Source organism: Drosophila sulfurigaster, chromosome 3 (genome assembly GCF_023558435.1).
Source record: "Drosophila sulfurigaster albostrigata strain 15112-1811.04 chromosome 3, ASM2355843v2, whole genome shotgun sequence".
Classification (NCBI taxonomy): Eukaryota; Metazoa; Arthropoda; class Insecta; order Diptera; family Drosophilidae; genus Drosophila; species Drosophila sulfurigaster.
Genome location: NC_084883.1, coordinates 26246163 through 26267117, shown reverse-complemented (window position 1 = coordinate 26267117; position 20955 = coordinate 26246163). Strand labels below are relative to the sequence as shown.

The following is a 20955-nucleotide window of genomic DNA, read 5'->3' as shown; positions in this document are numbered from 1 at the left end:
TGTTTTTATTTCAATTTTATTTCTTTAAAAATTACACAATTGCAATTGGTGTTGATTTGTCGTTATTTTTGATCTTTTGGACTTAAAAAAGATTTGAGCAGTTTTTACAACGAAAATTTGTAATTTAATAAATATTTTCACTAATATATTCCTAATAACTCATAATGCCTACCAAAACATAGTATATAAGAGCCCTCAAATTTTCTAAGTTGCCAAAGGCAACATGCCATAATATTTTTCTTAATAGAAAGCACGACAATTTGGCATTTTTCGAATGTTGTAGATGGTGAAGCAAAAGCTGGATGCTATAGTTAGCTAAAAGCCTAACCGCAAATTGAATTGAAAAATACATTATTTTCCGTTTTAAAATATACCAAAATTTTCCATTCCCTAGCTAATGTGTGACTAATCAATCGATGAAAAAAAGTTTTAAAAGCAACTCAATATTTTTCTGGCAAGTGATTTGCTTTTTATATTTTTGTAAAGATACATATTCACTATCATAGTAATCCTAAATATATCGATTTTATGTTGATTGCGGAAGTATTTGTATATTCCTTAAAACTTATTGGTATGTTGTAAAGTTCAACTTCTGGTCACACTGTTTGTTCCCTATGCCACTGTGTGGTGTAGTATAAAAAAAAAATTGTGTTCTTAAAAAAATGATTGAAATAAACAAAACTGCAATCGGGATTGCAGCAGGACTCGCGGGGACACTGTTTATAGGATATTGCATTTATTTTGACAAAAAGCGTCGAAATGATCCCGACTACAAGAAGAAAGTTCGCGAGCGTAAGAATGTGCCTGTAATATAATATTTATGTATATAATTTATAACATTTATCTATATATACTTATATAGGTCGTCGCCGCAATCGTAAGACCGGATCAGCCAAGCAAGGAATGCCAAATTTGAATGACCATGAAGCCATTGAAAGGTATTTATTTCATATTAAACACACATATTACATAATGAAGGATGCACGTGGGTACATACTACATGTGTACATACATACAGATATGTACTGTGTGTACATATGTTTGCATACTCTATGTGTGTGTATATGTTATACTACCTCAGTGCCAATTTTTTTTGTTGTTCGCTAAAGCCGACATATCGATTAATTTAATTAGAAAATTTGTATGCATAGATATGAACTGTAAGATATAAAAGTAAGTCGGTCGTTGAGTCAAATTTTTTGGTAGTAGCGCAATCTTGTTGTGTATTTTTATCTTTGATTTCATGACGAATTATACGAACTTAATACTATCTATAATTCTAGGAAAAATACATAGATAGTGCATATTTGTTTATTACTTTTCCAAAACATACGACTAGGTATAAAATTTGATCTTCTATTAGGCTTAACTATTTAATTTCATGATACTGTTTCGCAGTATCAAATACTTTATAAATATTTACTTATCACTCCCCCAAAGTCGAGCACCTCTAATTGCATTCTTAATTTTTTCAGATATTTCCTTCAGGAAATTCAGCTGGGCGAAACCTTGATTGCCCGTGGTGACTTCGAAACTGGCGTTGAACATTTGGCGAATGCAATTGTCGTCTGTGGCCAGCCCGCTCGTCTACTTCAAGTACTACAATCCTCTCTGCCGGCTCAAGTATTTGCCATGTTGATTATCAAAATGCAAGAGTTCGGAAATCGTGCTGCCGAATCCAGTGATGGTGGTCTTGCCGGTTCTGGATCACGCTCCAATCAAATTGATAATTCCGCAAACATTTTAGAAACTTCAGGACATGCAGTTATTGATGACTTGGAATAATATTTTGAAAAATTAATAGAAGAGCCTGGCATATATATTTCAACACAACAAACAGATAAGGGCTTTATTATAATTTAATAAACTGCATTACAAATGTATTGTACAAATATTGATTTCTCAACGTTACCGATATACAATAATAAGCATTCATAGTTACGCCGAAAGAGTTTCATCTGATTACACAGCGCTTATCTTAAATTAGAGTCAACGACGCTACTGATTATCTTTCTGCTGACGGTTAATCACGACATTAGGCATGGAAAACTTTCATTTTTTGCTGTATTGCAATCTGTTATAATCAAGGATTCTTACCAACAGCATTCTTTCCAAAAAATATGATGTAGCTGTCAGAGCTGTCAGTTTGAAATTAACCCACAGATGTAAGGATGATTTAAATAAATAGTTCCAAGCCAACTTAATAGTTGGAGAAAGAAATCTTCGGCACTTCTGTAATTTTGTATAAAGCGAATACGTAATACAAATCCCCTGTATAAATTGAGATCGGCATCAGAAATCGAATAAAAATTGTTATTTAGAGCTTCATATCTTTATTATTCAGAGCACATTTATTTACATTTATGAATTTACAAAGATTTCAATACTTTCCTAAAGCGATCCAGCACAATATTGGCATGATGTTCCTTAAACACTAAGGCTGGACGGAAGCGAATGGCATTTTCTCCACAACCTCCAGTTTGAATTCCGTTGAGCTTCAAATTGGCCACGATCGAATCGCGTACTTTGCCATTAACGCTGTTAACAGCCAAATATGTACCACGTCCACGAGTGGAGTTGAGAAGATTTGGAAATTCTTTTTCCAAGCTTAATAAACCGTCTTTCAATACTTTACCGGCACTTGCAACATTACCCATTAATTTCTCCTCCTTAATCACCTTTAATATTTCTTCCAAAATAATTACTTTGCCTGGATCCCCCATCCATGTGTTGAAGATCCTGTAAGGTTCTTTCGGCACAAAGTCATCATTATGGAAATATCCACCAAGCTGAAGTTTTTTACTGAATGTAACGACATCTGGCGGACTCTCAAGGTTGAAATGTTCATGGCACCAAAACTTGCCAGTGCTTCCGCCACCAGTTTGAACTTCGTCAATTAAAAGGGCAGATCCATTTTGCTTGCAAATTCTTTGCAGACCCTGGAAGAACTCGGGGGAAGCTTCATTGTCACCGCCTTCACTTTGAATGGGTTCAATGATAACACCAGCAACTGGCTTGCCCTTCTTCTTATACACTTCAATCAGATCTGCGACCTCGGCTAGGCATTTCTCATCTTCTTTCTTATTTTCTGCAACATTTTCTTCCAATGGGTACTTGTATTGTGGGAATGATGCAATCGGCCAGTCAAACGATGGAACGTCTAGTTTATGAATATATTTGGAATGCGTTGTAGATAAAGCTCCCAAGGTGCGACCATGGAAAGCGCCCTTGAACGACAAAATGGAAAGCTCTGGAGCTCCTGGTGGCATATTTACCATGCAAGAGCATATCTCATCTTCAGTAAGTTTTGCAGTTCCACGAACTTTATTCTGGTACCTGTTAAAAAAGATTCATAAGTATTCATATTGTAAATTATTGTTATCCAGAATCATTAAAAATAGTGCATACCAAATAAAAATGCTCTTAAAGGCGTTTTCATTAGAGCATGAGCCGCACATCATTGTGGTAATTTTGTTCAATCCTTTGGGAGCCACTTGTAGCAAAATTGATTGTAGTTTATCGGGCCATTCCTTTCCGGGAAACACACCAAGAGCGGGTCTGTTGACAAGGGCTGAAATTGAATATTATAAGTAAAACAATCTATTCTAAAGGAAGCATCTATTCAACATAACCAATTTATTTAAACTTACTTTTAATATTCTTGTCATCCTTGAAGAGATTGAGAAGCCTGGGATGGTTATAGCCTAACGGAACTGACGAAATTTGAGTATAAACATCAAGCAAAACGTTTCCATCTACATCTTGAATGTAGTTTCCTGAAGATTTCTCATAATCGGCAAAATATTGAATACTTCCAGTACTCTGTAAAATATTCAAATAAAACAAAAATCTTCTTTACAGATATCTTTATCATATAGCACCGTTTATGTCTTAAACAAATTAAAATTTTAGACTCTGTATGATTGGTTCATGATTGATTACCTGAATTTCACCGAGTTTTTTGTTGAGTTCAACTGATTTTGGACCTGGAATGGTTTTAGTGCGTACAACCGGCTCCTTGGGTTCCGCTGTTGCCGAGTAGAATTTCACTCCTAAAATTACAAGCATACATACATCATTGTCAGTTATCTCATATAGACAATTGCAATCAATAAAGGCACGTGTAGATCGAAATTATCTTTTATATACACACACTATGAACATATTTAATTTATTGAGTTTACCAGCATTATTCAGTGCTCTCAGATGTGCCTGCGCTATTGGCAATTTGTTGAGGCCAAGGAAACGCATTTTAACTAGTGTTCACCAAACACTCCTATACTGCTGGATGGTTAAAACACAAATAAAATAATTAAGCTTTCTCGCGATACATATGGGCAGTACTCGGTTTGTTTGTGTGTGTATACAACGGTACTTTTATATAATACATATTGAATTGGTGGATATTTAAATGACCCAGAAAAATATCATGGTTCTGCGTCAAAAGCATTATGGTACGTCATTTAAACGAAATTTTTAAGGAGTTTAAAATATGAAACTTGCAAGTTTTCTTCATTGGATTGGATAATACCGAATTATTTTGTAATTATAAAAAATTTATTTAAGAATATATGTATGTACATACATATGCATAAATTACTCTTTTTATTTTTCTTCGCATCGCATACTTTGCGATTATAAATATTGTGATATAGGTCAGTTTATCAATATCAATTTCTATATATTTAATATTTATTTATCTAATCTCCGGGAAAATGATTAATTCATTATATTTTAAAAATTTGAAAAATAATTTTTTTTGCACTATATATGCTTTTGCTTTTATAAGCTTTTTTCAATACCGAATCTACTTTCAATATTCAGCATCTACAAAGATGTGAAGATTTTACTGAAAGATAGTCAAAAGGAAAGCGAGATCAATGTCGATATCATTTATTTTCATATTTATTTATTTACAAAGCATAAATTAAAATATGTATTAAACATAATACTAAATAATGATTACCAACCTATGTCTTCGACAAGATTTAATTTGCTAACTTATTTAATTTAATAAATAAATAATTATATAAAAAATATAAGTTAAAAAAAAAATTAATTACAATTAAGTTATAGTTTTTTTTTTCAATTTAAATTTAAATTCGAATTGAACAAAAACTTTTAATTAGCCAACTGATAAATAAACTAAATAATGGTAAGTTAACTGTGAAAATTGTAATTAAGCAATAACGAACTATTAAAATAAATTTTTTTTCTAATTTTACTTTGAAGTTTTTTGATAATTAAGGTAAATAATTTAAATTAATAATCTAATTAAGGGACGAAATTAACTAATAATTGAGATACTTAGCTAATGTGAAATAAATAATTTTAAAGTTTTGGAATTTGTATTAAAATTTGTCCCAATAATGTGTTAAAATAAAATTGTTTTTAGAATATTATTTGAATTTAAATAACTAATACACCTTAAGCTATTTAATATTACTTATATTTTATAAATTAATTTAATTAATTATCGATGGTAATCAAATTCGATTATAATATCGAAAATAAAATTCTCTTCGCATATATCGAAAGCAACTTTTGGAGAATGTATCGATATATCGATGACAAAAATCCCCAAAGCCACCCCATATGATTGTATTGATTGTGTGTTTTGCTCGAGGGATTATTTTGCTATTAAATGAATTATAAAACCGCTTTCATTTAAAGTATATCAATAAATTTAGGGACAGTGTTAAAAGTTTCCAGCTGGGAAATATGACCTGGCCAGTTCATATACATATTCGTATATGGGAATAATCATCCAAGCAAGCAGTACGTACTTTTGTTTATTTCTATATTCAAAGTGTCATATATGCATATGTATCTTTCTATCCATATATGAATGCAAAGATGACAAAATACATGTGCACATATCTAGATACTGACATATATTAGCATAATTGCACACATGTGCAAGTGCATGCACAAAATAGTACGTATACAAATGCATTTATGTTGGCACATAATTATGTATATATACACACATACAAAAGTATGTACTCACATACATACATACATACACACGCATCCTTTACGGTGAAGGAGCAATGGATTATTTTAGCGTTCTGTGTGAAATGTGCGTTCAAGGGTGTTAAAAAAAAGTTTTGGCAAGTGCATGCAAGTGACAGTAGATGGCGTTTATGAGCGTGCTTATTATCTAGAAACTAGACCCACATCAAAATCCGAGTTTTGTTTGCCAATATCGGAGAGTGTGATAAAATCTCTTCTATTGCAGATTAATCATAAAGATTGCGCGGAATTCCAATCGATTTTGTTATACCCTACATAATAGCTTTGTGTCAATGACAAAGGCTTGTATCAAGCAAAGAAGAATGTTGGCTTAAACAATAATCATTAAAATGTTGGTGATTCATATACATACATACGCACATTGCCAACGTTATCGATATGTTTTGCATTACCATCGTATCTGATCGACAAAAACAGCTGACTTTATTGTATCTAAAATATGAAATGAACAAGTGACAAAAAAATGCGTCGGTCTTGATTTAATTGGTTGCTTTGATGTAAGGCTATAATAGATCATAGTGTTATTGATTTAATTGTGGGGTATTCGGTCAGCAGCAATTAAAATAATTTCCATGAAGCAGATGCTTTTTTTTTATCAGCGAAATTTTAGCTTTCCAATGGTTAGTTTTTAAATAATAAACAGTCGCCTTAAGCCGTTCTTTAAAACTTAATGTTTTTAAATTCAACGATAAGTTGAAAATATGTATGTATTGAGAATGAAATCTGAACAACTTATACGGGTACAATCTCAATCAGAATCTCTAATTTATTTCTCATTTTGATTAAAATTAAACAATATTTTTCTTTCCCAAGGGTTTTGTTATCCATCGAATTTTTATAAAAAATTGTGAATTTAATTAATAATATTTTGATTACAATTTATATATTACTTATCACAATATACTTATGACGTATACGATCAAATATTTCAATGAACTTCATGCGCATCCAATCGAGAGACGGGACGATCGCGAATAGGCAGAAAAGTAATCAAAAGAATTAAAGAAAAACAAAAATAGAACCAACAACAGTAATTTTAACTAGATGAGTGTTATGCCACAATACGCTCGCATGCCTTTGTTTTCAAAGTGCTTGAAGATGAGGTATTCAAGCATTAAAACATATACATATACATAAATATTACGTTTTATTATCATTAAAATGTATACATTGAGAAAAATATACGAGTACATCATCTACCTTTTGTTGATAACTGATAGAAACCTTTTAAATTTATACGTATTTAAAGAATTAATGATTATTCTATTACAATGCCGTCGCTTATAATGGGGATTTTGTATTTTAAATTTTTGTGTTCAAAATATAAAATATAATTTTTTTCAGTGCATTTTAATACCCATCCACAAAACGAAATGCCCAGACAGCGATCACTGTCGCCAAGTTTTAGAAATAGGTAAAATAGAAAGGAAAATAAAAAAATAGGAAATTGTCTTTTTCTTTTTGGCAAATGCGAATAATTGTATAAATGTATGTGTTCTATACATATGTTTATGTCTATATAAGTGCATTGATAAAAATATTCATAACATGCACATATGCATACATAATTATGCGAGGCAAAATAATTACCTTTTCTAAGTACCGAAAACGTACTATTATATTACTAAGCCTTTTGTTTATACTTTAATATTGGCGTTATTTAGAAATGTTAGTTTATTGTATAACTGAATTAATACCAAATTCTTCACTATATATTAATTTATATTGTATACATTTTTTCAGGACTCTGCAACCACTTTGAAGGCATATAATGTAAGTACATAAAAGACTTGAATTATTTTATATTCATGATATATTTTGCTTATGCAATGCAATGGATTTGCCTAATAAACTAACTGGCTCCTTGAGCTAGAAGCTCTAATAAAAAATGATTTACCAAAATCTTGCGCAGCAAGGTTGCTCATATGATCTGCTCTAACTGCTATGCTGTCCTTAAAAGAACCACAGTTTTTGCGGAGCAATCAACATTTTTATTTCTTATATCAGGTATTACGATGTTTGTGTTAACATTTGTTTGATCAAATCAAATCAATTAAAATGGTATTGTATATTGTACATTTACCAGCTACAATGTGAGCTGATCGCGGAGTTTTCGAATTCAATAAACTGTTTTTCCAATTCTCTTAAATTATTTATGTTACATACACTATTCCATGTTTAATCAGTGTTTTTACATGTACTAAGTGCTGTGTACACGTGATTTATAAAGAGTCGGATGACAAGACTAAATATATGTCTGCACTCCTCATTTGAAATTTAGTTTTGTCATTAAAATTTCGATAAATTCACTATAAATTCGTGATAATCTACTTGTAACTTGTATGTTACATGTGGGATATCAGTGAGTTTTACAAAAGTTACGTTTCATGTAAAATCGATTGAAATATATCATACATATCCATTTTTTAAGGCTCTCTGAATTTCAAGCAAGCAGTACATCGCTGATTTCTTGCTGATTTAATAAATAATTTATTTAATAAATCTTAAAATATTAATTTGAAGAACTGAATGTCAAAATTAATACTTAAGTGGTTTGCAAATAAATATATCAACACGTAAATATCTCTAAATTCGTGAATAAAGATTTTCAAGTATGTGATAGTCTTTCGCTCTATCAATTTTTTGAGGGTTCTGCTGCTTTGAATTTTAATATATTAAAAAATAATTAATATAATAAAGATACTTATTAAATAACCTCAGCTTGACTTTAGTCATTAATCTGTTGCCTAAGGAATGTAGCTCGATTAATTAGCTATGTTTTATGCGCAAAATTATTATGCTGTGCTATTTAGCTAAGCTAATGCCGCTGCAGCGCATATTTAAGGCTAAATATAGATTTTACATCTACTACTTTTTTTTAAATTTAATGCAAGCAATAAATACGTTATTTTTTCTTGCTTTTTCATAATAAGATTGAATGAGACGATATGAAAATGAAACATATCGATAACAAAAGGATGCAAATTATTAGCAATGCACGGCTGAAAGTTTTAAACTTTATAGCAACAATTTAAAAAATTTAAAAAATGTCAGTAGTCTGATTATAGGGCAACTAAAGTTCATAGAGTTTGATTAAAGTAACTTTAATATAAAGATATTTGGCGAAAACTTACGTCAAAATTTATTAATGTTATTAAATTATACCTCAGACGTCTGAGTTTTTACAATATTTATAAATATTGTAAGTTTGGAATTCCAAGTTGTATCATTTGTCCATCCATCTGTCTATCTGTATTATAACATTAATCTTCGTCACATAGTAAACTTTTATGTCCGAATCGAATAAAATCAAATTTGAAATTAATAGAACAATGTGTGTTTTCTGTTGGCACTTTCTGAAGGACAATAGTATTCAATACAATATACGATAATCTTTGAATTTGTACTCGATATATCGAAGCAACTACAAAGAAGGATTCTTTCTGTTTGCAAAACTATAATTCCTGATTTGTAATGTTGATAGTGTTCAGTAAAATATAATATAATATTATGTGTACAAAAACAATAATTGTGGAGCAATGAAGCGATTATTATTTTATTGTCAACTCGGCAACCCTAATATCGTGAATAACAATTTACTCAGTGTACAGAAAATATTTGGTAACTCAATAATCAGCCTGTATACAGACAATTTTTGCGCATGCGCATAACTCAAGCTCTTTTATTCCTTCGGTTCACTTAGCGTTAACAGCAAGCATACCGTGTAATAGTAAAATACAACTTTTTTAGAGTACTCGAAATAAAATGCTATGTAAATATTATAAAACAATTTAATACATATCAAAAATATAGTGCAATAATATTAACCACAAATTAATATTGTTTGAACGCTTAATCAAATATAAAGAAACGCGCGTAATAGGTAACGACTTCATTCGAAGTCTCTAAATATTGATAAAATACATATAAAAAACTTTATATCAAATTGTTATAAGTGAAAAACTGCTACACAATGGGGTGCTTAAGTAGTAAAGATCGTCTAACAAAAGAAGATATGGAGTTTTTGAAAACCCACACCCGTTACGATGAAGCCACTATTAAAGAATGGTACAAAGGATTTAAGGTGAGTCTCACATCGCATATACATTTACATACGTGCTTCAAGATATAACGATACGCATTTGTGTTGCACATATAGCAAGACTGCCCCAATGGACGGTTGACTCCTGCTAAATTTGTTGACATGTACAAGATGTTTTTCCCGTCTGGAAATGCGGAAGAGTTTTGTGACCACGTTTTCCGTACATTCGATATGGATAAAAATGGCTATATCGACTTTAAGGTAAATCCTTTTTCTTATACCTACTCACACATGCGAGATAATTAGCTTTTAATTTGAAAATTATGTTTTTGAATGTGAAACCCCTAACAAAAAGGTATTGTTTATCATTTGTATGTACGTTTACTTGTTCCCAACTTAATTTATAGTTATTTTATACTTATATTATACTTATAGTTATATGAAGAAGTAACTTTTTTTAAAGTTTTAAAATCTCGTAAAATTTAATTTTAAATAGTAATTTAATAGAATTTATCTATATATTGAACTAGAGGTCAAAAATCACAGCAACTTTTTTCTGTATAAATTGTACTTTTATTAGTGGTCAATAAATACTTGCGATTAATTTGTAATCACCTAAAAAGGAATCGCACTGAATTGGCTTTGAGCACGCCACTTTTCTAGTATTTGTTACCTTTGCAAACAAGGCATTTTTTATGGCAGAAACTATAAAATCAAACGTGAACTTAAAGTGGCAAATCCGTGTAGGAGGCACAAACTATGAAGTAAATTAGCCAAAAGTAAAAAAATATACTTCTTCGCATTGCAATTTAAAGGCACAATAGAATTATAGAATTTCAAATAAATGTAGTACTCTGGTAATGATTTTTATTTTCAAACTTTTAATTAACAATCTAAATCCGCGAAAATAGGCTAAAACCATTTGCGTGATATAATTTAAGTAGCAACAGTCTGAGTAGGTTGAACTCTTTGTATTCGTTAAATTACATTTAATTGCAGGAAATAGATGAGATCAAAGTAATTTGATTAAAATGTGAGCCGAAAAAACAAGCTTTGAGTTAACAACTCTGATTAGGTTCTCTTGACAAAGCTCTTGATTGTCTTGATGCACTCGATACATAAAAATAAAGCAATAAACGGAAAACTTTGCACTATCTTAGTTCATTATTTGCTGAACCCCCGCAATACGTGTGTATGCATGTGTATGGCAAATTATAATTACTTTGTCTATTCCCTTTTGCACAGTGCATGGTGGCTGTTTGTACACCATGAACATGCATCTACTGGGCTTAAAAATAATCTGCATGTGTGTTTGGTGGTGCCAAATGAAACTAGTGTAGTATAAAGTAGTTTATACACAGCTGAAAGGAATGACGAAATTCATTTTTATGTTTCGTCTTTCTTTTTTTTTAAGCTTTCCATTTATTTTGATTTACGTTATGCTTTACACTAATTAATTGCATATTATTACACTCGGAATTTATGCTGAAAGTACTTACCATTGTATTATTTTTTCTTTTTAGGAATTTTTACTCGCAATAGACGTAACTTCAAGCGGCACACCAGAAGAAAAACTAAAATGGGCCTTTAGAATGTATGATGTGGATGGAAATGGCGTCATTGATATTCAAGAAATGACAAAAATTGTTCAGGTAATTTTCAAAATACATCTGAATTGGTTAAACTATTCAATATTTCTGAAAATTAACATTTACCAAAAATATTGAATGGTACTTAGTAAAAGAAAACGTAAGAACGAGATTATTTTGTAACACTATATCCATTAAATTCAGATTATTTATGTGTGTAACATTCATTTGAATCCATTTTAAAGTCAAAGCTACACGAACAATGGCGGTGAGCTCTTTTATTAGAGAAATGTTACAAATGGCTTTAGTTTTATTGTTTGTGTTTAACGTCCCAATTCAGTAAATTCAATTCTGATACTAATCGTTTTTTTCAGGCAATCTATGATATGCTCGGTGCATGCTCATCAAATCGTCCCGCTGACTCTGCAGAGGAGCGTGCAAAAAATATATTTGCTAAAATGGATGAAAATAACGATGGTCAATTAACTCAAGATGAATTTTTGAAAGGATGTTTGCAGGATGAAGAGTTGTCTAAAATGCTGGCCCCTTAAATATTTATACTCCATAATATGTGTGTATTTGATGAAATCAGTAATGAAATGTATAAATATTTAATTTATATTTCTTATACTAAAATTATATAAAAATATGGAACATCATTTAATTTGGTGTAGATAATGTGTTTGCATTTCCTTCAACTTTTATATTTACAGGGAATTAAGATCGCAATATTTTGCATAAAACAATAAAACCTTTTCAGTGATTTACTTTTAATTGTAAATTGCAATTAAATTGAATTAAATCCTGGCATTTTCTACATTCGTAATATGTGTGTTGAAGCAATAAAACAGATTATAGTATAGGGAATTGGGAATTTATATTTTATGAAGTATAGGAAATATGTGCAATAAACAATGGGATACAATTGGATATATATAAATATTTGTGTTTATTTTACCTCTCTGTCTTGGCGATTTTTCAGAATCCCAAAATAGGTAAGAATACAATTTTGCCATTCTTCGTGGGTCTAAAGCAATCGACACAGATGATGTATTGTATTTGTATTTACTGTAGCATATCTAATATTATAATACTCTTTTTAATTAAAGAAAAATCTTTCTTTTGGTTTCAGAAAATGTATGTCGAAATAGGCTGCAAAATACAGCTGCCATAGGAACTTTTCATCAGAATCTCGCAGCTCTCGAACACCCTAACGTAATATATAGTATGTTATGGTATGTGTCACATATCTTGGCTAATTCTTATCAAAAGCGGACAACAAAAACATATAATCACAGGAATAGATCTTTAAAAAATTGGTTTGTCTATAATAAATTGTATTTACCAAAATCGAGCATACAAATTTTATATCTAATTTTTTTTTAATATTGTTAAGAAAATTGTTAAAGTTTTAATATTGTTAAAGTGATTCTCATACAACATCTAATATGATTAAATGTTTTGTATTTCAAGAAATAATTATAATGCAATCACATTTCAAAAATGGGGAAACAAAATAGTAAACTCAAACCAGAAGTATTGGAGGATCTGAAACAAAATACAGAGTTCACAGGTAAATTTTTTACAACTATGATTAATTATTTAAATGAATTGCTAATTTTTGGTTGAAAATTCTTTTGTGATTATATTCCAGATGCTGAAATTCAAGAATGGTATAAAGGTTTTCTAAAAGATTGCCCAAGTGGTCATTTGTCAGTAGAGGAGTTTAAAAAAATATATGGAAACTTTTTCCCATACGGCGATGCAAGTAAGGTAAGTCGTCAGTATTTTTTAAATATAATCTTAAAATAAACATTACACGGTTGAATATTCCTTAAATTTTAAATTTTCAATCGATTTGTTTAGTTTTCTTCATCGTTTCGATGTAGATAAGCAATCCAATCTAACTGTTTAAAATGGTCAAGGAATTCCTCAATATTCCTTTTCCTGAAATCTAGAAATATTTAAATAATACCATTAAAACATATTATTTCAGTTTGCAGAGCACGTATTTAGGACTTTCGATGCAAATGGAGATGGGACTATAGATTTCAGAGAGTTCTTATGCGCATTAAGCGTAACATCTCGTGGAAAATTGGAACAAAAACTGAAATGGGCTTTCTCAATGTACGATTTAGATGGAAACGGATACATATCCAGGCAGGAAATGCTTGAAATTGTCACGGTAAGTAATTTTATTAATATTTAAATAAGCAAAAATCATATCTTAATCGAATTTCATATTTAGGCAATATATAAAATGGTTGGATCAGTTATGAAAATGCCTGAGGATGAGAGCACACCTGAAAAAAGGACAGATAAAATATTTCGACAGATGGACAGAAACAAAGATGGTAAACTAAGCTTGGATGAATTCATAGAAGGAGCAAAGAGCGATCCTTCTATAGTGCGACTTTTACAGTGTGATCCGCAGGCACATTAGCTTAAATGTAAATAGAAATCAAGCAATAAACATTTAAACGTGAATTCAATGAATATTGTTTTGCATAAATAATATACTTTAAGCTAATAAAACGATAATTCAAAAAATTATGTTATATGTCTTAAATTTTCTTTATTAAATAAAGATCAAATAAAACTATGTGGAAGTTTTTATCGCTATTTCATTGCGAACTTCATACACAATTTCAGAATTGCAGAATAAGGGCAAGGTAAGTACGAATGCCTGATTTTTTCAAGAACTTAGTTTCTCTTATAGCCGATGATTAATCCTGAGATTTTGTATTTCTTTTGATTTGATTTTTGAGGAAAGAAATACATCAAGACAATGAATAAGTGCGCCTTTTAAATGTTATGGAGCGGACAAAAAAATGAAAATTTCCCTGATTAAATAGAATCTGAAGTTATTCGATACTGCTTTCGAACTCACATCCCTATGCAAATTCATTGTCTATTCACAGCTTCCGATATGCATCGATAATATTGGCGGATCTTCAATTGAATTTAAATTATATGATCGGAAAATTCTTTCTTTTATTCAACTGTTTGCAAAAAGTTTGCACACCATATGAATTCGGCGACCACTAAAAGAAACAAACAAAAATACTATTAAAATTGAAACAAAAATTAAATAACTTTTTTGGAAAATCCTCAATTGTTATTCAAATTTGTAAAGATTTATTTTTTTGTTTAATTAATTATTTATTTCCGTTTTAGAGCGACATGTTTGCAGATTTCAAAGAACAATTATATTTTATTGATTCATATGTATGTATGTTGTATGTATTTTATATCAATACTAGGGAGAAAAATATCTTACATAACAATACGATAGTTGGATAGATAATTTATAAAAATAAATAAGTATAGAAGAATTTCGTCAAATGTACACATTGAAATTTTTAGTGGTTCGTTAACAAATCTTGAATTATAGATTATGTATAGTATGTATATGATGTGTGCTGTGAAACATCTTGTATCGCTTTAATGCTGTAGTGGTTAAAATATTTTACTTTAGGTTATACTTGTTGTAGTTAAGGAAGGTTAAAAAAGTGGTAACTGTTGTTTGTTTATATTGCAGCAATTGTGCCCAATTTCACACAATTTGATTTTCATCTAACTACAGCATTCATAGTGCTTAAGTAAATCCTGCCAACTTGTGCAAGAGTTTATAGTATAGTATGGCTATATACATAAGTATATATGTATGTAAGTTTATTTATTTATTTCTTTTGTTTTGTTTTTTGTTTTGGTTTCTCTAGGCATTTAAGCTTATTGTACTTTAACACGAACGTTAGTATAACGAGCGCACGCAAATCAATTTGAATAATCCAACATTCGTTTGGTTTTTACTTTGTATTGACATAGATGTTCGATTGCTCTTTTAATAGCTTTAAATGCTTAACTAATCTCATATGCAAAAAATTACGCATACAGTAAATATTTGCGCCCAAATTAGTTACTTATAAATGTATATACAATATTTGTTTTTATTCTTATTATTTTCCAATTTGTTTTTAATGTTTTCCCAAAATTGTATTATTTGTATACAATGTACCTTCACTATAACGTACTGTAAATTTGAGTAGAAATATTGGAAGAGACAAAGTGTTACACATATTATAAGTAGTTAGAAATGTGTATTTATAGTAATTATTATACTTTATAATTGGAGATTCTTAAATGCTCAAATTTCAATATTTTGCTTTGGTTTTTTGTTTTGTTTGGTTGTTTGATAAATAAATAGTTTAACCAAATTCCGAGAACAGCGTCAACAAACTTTTTTTTGCATATATAACGAGAGAAGAGGGGGATTGGAAAAAAATTGAAAACAACTTGGGTATATTCTTATATTACTTAAAGATAGCATTGCATTTTGCATTTTGTCTGCGATTTGATTATTTAATGTTCGTATTGAAATGTTTAATATTCTGTGTATCTTGCTTTTAAGTTATATAATTAAGAGTTTAGGTTTAACTTTGAGACTTTGCACAGCATTTTATGTATTATACATTTACATTTATATTTATGTAAATTGTATTTATATTGTTTTTGACGTTTTACAAAAATTGAGTAAAAATTGTTTGTTTATATAAAAATGTGAGTATCGTTAACTAAGCGAGTGTAAAACTTTAAAAATATAAATCCGAAAAAGAGTTTTGGAAGTTCCTGTTGTAAAAAGTGAAATAAAAAACATATATAAGTAAATAAATTACAACTTACGGATTTGCGTGGCTTGAGTTGTTTATTTTTTTTATTTTCGGACTGTTTAGAATGGGAGATGACGTTTTTTTTGTTGTTGCGTGCTATGCTCTTATCGTTGAGCGTATAATGAATCAGTCTTTGCGTGTCACAAGTATCAAACGAGGAGACGATACGTAAGTACAATATTGTATGTTAGCACAAACCACATCGGAATGCAAACGCTACGACGGTGCCACTGCTTGGAGTTTTCTTGTTTCGTCATTTGTGGCATACAAACAGTATAAAAACTAGCTAAGATGTGTTGCATATCGTTGTAGAAATTTAAATTACATTCATTGTACGAGTTGAAAATATCCTTGATGTAAATGTAAATGTTAATGGTAAAACAAGTTAACATGTTTAAATTTAATTATGTACTAATTAGATTAGCTGTGCTGCGTGTTTTGCTTTAAGCTAAGCCGAATTAAATTACAGAATTACAAAGCGTAATATGTATGTAAATAGTTATGTTAACAATGTATGGTATCTTCATATATATGTATGAATAAATATGTAATTGTGTGGTTATAATAATTAAGTATTCGTAATTGGTGCGATTCATATTTTTGTTTTTGTTTTTTTGGTTTGTTGGATTAAAGTCGCAAAAGTTTCGAAGAATAAATAAATAACGAATAAAAGTCTCACTTTGTTTTCTTGATTTTTGTTTTGTTGTTTTGTTTTGGAATATACATACATACAAAAATGTATAATTAGATTATAATTTGCTTAGAATCAAATTTGAATACATACAAGTTTAAGAGCTGCTAGATGCAGAATTTTTTACTTACAGATCTTTTTTGGTTTTTGTCTTATTTTTTGTTTAGCCTGAATACAAAAATACATTATTATACATATGTATTGTATATTTATATTTATATATAAGTATATATAATATGTATGTGTTGTAATTGTTAATTAACTCCTTGTGTAATTTAATGCACGTCATTTTTGCTTGACCAATATTGCAAAAACGCAAACTTATTATTTTAGGTTAGTTTGATTTATTTGGTTTTTATAGTTGATATCAGTTAATGTGCCGTTGCGGTTAAACATCGTCTACTTATTGTGCTGCGCCACAACATGGGGTGACTTGTAGAAATTTTGCACGAACTCGGAGAGACTGTAGACGGCGCCAGGTCCCTTGCCAGGACTCATACATATAAAGTCGCCCAGACAGTGCATATTTGCTGAAAATACAATTAATTAGCAGAAGCTTAAACATTGCTTTAATATCAGATACTTACTATTTGAAAGTATGGGAGGATACGAAGGCGGTGGCTTTATCCAGCTGCCATCTGGTCGACGCATATGTCGGCGATCCGATGAGAATTCAATAAGATATGTATCTGCGGGAATAACTCTAAAGAATCTGAAAGAATTCAACATTTGATCACAATTATTACGGTTATCTGAAAGGTAAGACTATTATTTAAAGCTTACCTATGATGCTCTGGTCTCAGGGCTAGATCGGAACGAAAAGTCTCTGTAACGTATTTATGGAAATATGTTGGAAACGGTAGTGTTGTATCCAAATCGAATACCAAGCAGCGATTCGGCGAGGGATTGTGCATGAAGAAGACATGATAGTCCTATCGGAAAGTAAACACGTTATTATTTTGAATGAGTCCATAAAATCCTTTCGCCCAACAGCTTACCCATATCACAACTTGATCGTCACCGCGTCCGGCTTTTTGACGCCAGAGGGGCACAGTTCGTCCTTCATTGGAAACAAACACAGCGTAGCACTTGGCCAGCTCTTCGGGTCGCGTGCGTTTCACCTGTTCGCATAGTTTCCACACATTCTCCTCGCTGGGGCAAAAGAAATAACAATTAAGTTAGTTGGCTAATAAAATCGAAGCGAAAGCAATATGATATCATGGTTTTATAGATTATTAAATTGAAATAAGCTTAACACTTCTATAGACTAATATTGTGTTTATTATTATTATGGCGACAACTGGATGTTGAAAGGCAGCAATAAATTGTATAACTCTAAAGGCTGCCAAAAATAGGACGTGATGTTTTCTGTAGTGTACAATATATTATATGCATATTGTATGTATTTATTATATGGAAAACATGACATTTCCATTCGAGTCTTGAGATTGCTAGGATTTTGGTGGTAGTCTCAAAGTCTCCTGCCATGAGGCCATAATTTAGGCTCGTATGATGTCGTCGTAGTCGCCATTTTTGCAATTAGCATTTTTAATTGTTACTTTGGCGCATATACAATGTATGTAAGTATATATATACTATATGTATGGTGTGCATATAAATTGTTTAATTTTCCTTGTTATTTTTGCTGTTGTTGTTGTAGCTGCTGGTTACTTGTTTTATGGCCAAAACGCGCCTTTTGCATACGACAATAAAAACGCAACAAACGAACGAAGCCCCTTAACGCGCCTGGCCAATCCCTTAACCCAAACAATCCACACATACACATACACAAGCACACACACACACACACATACACACACACACCAATACAGTGGCGCACGCTTCTCTTGTTAGCAAGCAGACATGACCGTTTGACCTAATTTTGGAGCTGCGCGGCAGCGCCTCAACAGGACGAAGGAGCGAACACCTAAGCCACAGGCAGGCGAGAGGCGGAAAGAGAAGGCAGCTGAGTAATGAGCGAATTTAAATGCGAAGCAAGAAATATCAACGAGCACGAAACACGAAATCAACACGGGATAAATGAAAACTGTTTACCCACTGTGAGCGTGTATGTGTGTGTGTGTGTAGGTGTATATGCACAACAGGCGGATGAGCTACTTTTGTGTTTGGTTGATGGGCAGCAAGCACCAGCAAATATTGCTGTCAAACGAGATAAGAGAGTGCGGCAAATAAAACACAAATATTTCAGCATTCTTTAAATGCAAATCTCGCCATCTTTTCATTTTTGTCATTTACATGAGATATAAAACGGTTAACAATTGGGAGTCTGATTCAGTTCTCGGTTTGAGACACAAACCATGTATATTTAATATACAATAAAATACGGGGATATTTCTTCAGGACATTTGCGTAAGTATTTAAATCAGATATTGAAACGTTTTTGTTTGTTTTTAATGACAGATTTAGTATAAACTGTTTTTCTAAGCACTTATTATATTCAAAATAATAATAAAATTATTTATTATGTTTATTTTGATTGTTATAATCCATGGACAATACTTACCAATAACAGGATACATAAGAGCAATCCGAAATTTTAGGAAACAGAAAATCTGTGGTCATCTTGCTGGATTTTTGTTGGGTTTCTGCTAACTATTTCAAACTTCTCAAGCCGAAAGGATATCGGAATTTTCACTGCCTTGGGGGGAAGCGTTGCAACACAAATTAAGGTTTAATCACTGACCGCGGAATGCACTTGACGTGGATGTGTGTGGGTTATAAGGTGTCGGCAACTAAGCCTGCTGACATTAAGCGTTACGTTTGTGAACCGAAATGATTGGCTGGATTTTAATTATTCCTTTTCTGGCTGAGATTGACTCAGTGCTATAGTTTGCTCAGCGACATTCCATATTGCGAGGTTTTTGGCGATGTAAGATTTTCAGATTGTTGTCAATCTTCGTTGTTTAGATCTTTTTTTGGATTATGAATGCTTTTGCATTCACCACGCAATGCTTCTTATGTTATTCTTCTTCTGGTGGCTTCCTGACACAAACAGAGAGAAGCCCACACACACACACACAAACTTGGAGATGTATGTATGTATATGTATACACACAGCAGCGCACGCTCACGAGTCGAATTATTAGAACGTATTTTTTTTCCCTTTTTTTTATCGAATTTTGTTGATGCTGTTGCTGGTGTTATAGCACCATCATATGCAAAACTACATACACTTTGATTCTACGGAACTCATGGGCCGGTCCAATTGATGAAAGCGACAATGAAACATTTAATAAATTGACGTTTAATTGGACTTTTACTGTTGCAGCGTCCTCAATCTCTCCCCTCGCAATTTTTCTTGTTTTGATGTTTACTTTCGCAGAAAGCTGCACAGGTCAAGTTATGGACTTTTCGTAGTTTAATTAATTGTGACTTTCATAGTCAGATTTGTGTGTGTATCACACGTGCACGTTTTATGTTATGTTATTGCATTTAATTTCTCGTTTTCTGACAAGAAACCGATTTTAATTTGCCCCTTTTTGGGAGAGAAAACTTGCAACAACAAAATATTTGCACTTTATGGAAGTGTTGTGAATTGCAGCGATGGCACTATCGATACATTGATGTTTTTTGAACATCGATTGTTAAAAGAGCTTTTTTAAGTTATTTTTTGACACCTGTGTTGGTTGAAGTGCGACCGCAAGCAAAATTCCGAAAATATACTACATATACTTATATCGGTATATTTAAAAAAAAAAACATTGCTTTAACTACCTTGTTATTTCCGTTTTATAAAATTTCTTGAGGCCTTTAAGGATACTTTTTATCGCCATTCGAGTAATACCTTTCAAAAGGTTAACAAAATGTTAACCAGTTTAATACCGGTTACGGTCTTTGTGTGGAGACGCATACTTGATATACCGTAGAAAATATAGTTTTTGGTTTTATTATGCAATTATTTCATTG

General features: G+C 31.2%; 5 protein-coding genes across 7 annotated transcripts; 3 read left to right on the top strand and 2 right to left on the bottom strand.

The window, feature by feature from the left end:
* Positions 1–582: 582 nt before the first annotated feature.
* Positions 583–1941, top strand: LOC133841792 (mitochondrial import receptor subunit TOM20 homolog). The gene is made up of 3 exons (XM_062274523.1): positions 583–792; positions 863–938; positions 1476–1941. Exons 1-3 carry the CDS (start codon positions 663–665, stop codon positions 1783–1785), a joined length of 516 nt encoding a protein of 171 aa, XP_062130507.1. The 5' UTR covers positions 583–662; the 3' UTR covers positions 1786–1941.
* A 375-nt stretch (positions 1942–2316) lies between these two features.
* On the bottom strand, positions 2317–4083 carry LOC133841791 (4-aminobutyrate aminotransferase, mitochondrial). Its single transcript, XM_062274521.1, has 4 exons — positions 3943–4083; positions 3651–3822; positions 3409–3571; positions 2317–3336 (listed from the first exon to the last, which is right to left on the bottom strand). The coding sequence occupies exons 1-4, from the start codon at positions 4066–4068 to the stop codon at positions 2370–2372; spliced, it is 1428 nt and encodes a 475-aa protein (XP_062130505.1). The 5' UTR covers positions 4069–4083; the 3' UTR covers positions 2317–2369.
* Positions 4084–5667: 1584 nt separating this feature from the next.
* On the top strand, positions 5668–14269 carry LOC133842873 (neurocalcin homolog). Of its 2 annotated transcripts, none has more exons than XM_062276157.1 (7): positions 5668–5778; positions 7780–7809; positions 12800–12902; positions 13141–13240; positions 13322–13440; positions 13664–13852; positions 13916–14269. In XM_062276157.1, exons 4-7 carry the CDS (start codon positions 13171–13173, stop codon positions 14108–14110), a joined length of 573 nt encoding a protein of 190 aa, XP_062132141.1. In that variant the 5' UTR covers positions 5668–5778; positions 7780–7809; positions 12800–12902; positions 13141–13170; the 3' UTR covers positions 14111–14269. The 2 variants fall into 2 exon arrangements, with proteins under 2 accessions (XP_062132141.1, XP_062132140.1); XM_062276156.1 differs by having other exon boundaries at positions 12800–12986.
* LOC133842874 (neuronal calcium sensor 2) lies at positions 5679–12345 on the top strand. Of its 2 annotated transcripts, XM_062276158.1 has the most exons (6): positions 5679–5778; positions 7780–7809; positions 9993–10120; positions 10196–10339; positions 11602–11730; positions 12042–12345. In XM_062276158.1, exons 3-6 carry the CDS (start codon positions 10010–10012, stop codon positions 12216–12218), a joined length of 561 nt encoding a protein of 186 aa, XP_062132142.1. In that variant the 5' UTR covers positions 5679–5778; positions 7780–7809; positions 9993–10009; the 3' UTR covers positions 12219–12345. The 2 variants fall into 2 exon arrangements, with proteins under 2 accessions (XP_062132142.1, XP_062132143.1); XM_062276159.1 differs by lacking the exons at positions 9993–10120; positions 10196–10339 and having other exon boundaries at positions 5686–5778.
* Positions 14270–16934: 2665 nt separating the features above from the next.
* LOC133841672 (protein N-terminal glutamine amidohydrolase) lies at positions 16935–20576 on the bottom strand. The gene is made up of 5 exons (XM_062274312.1): positions 19553–20576; positions 18027–18180; positions 17812–17960; positions 17616–17740; positions 16935–17558 (listed from the first exon to the last, which is right to left on the bottom strand). The coding sequence occupies exons 1-5, from the start codon at positions 19609–19611 to the stop codon at positions 17428–17430; spliced, it is 618 nt and encodes a 205-aa protein (XP_062130296.1). The 5' UTR covers positions 19612–20576; the 3' UTR covers positions 16935–17427.
* Positions 20577–20955: the final 379 nt, after the last annotated feature.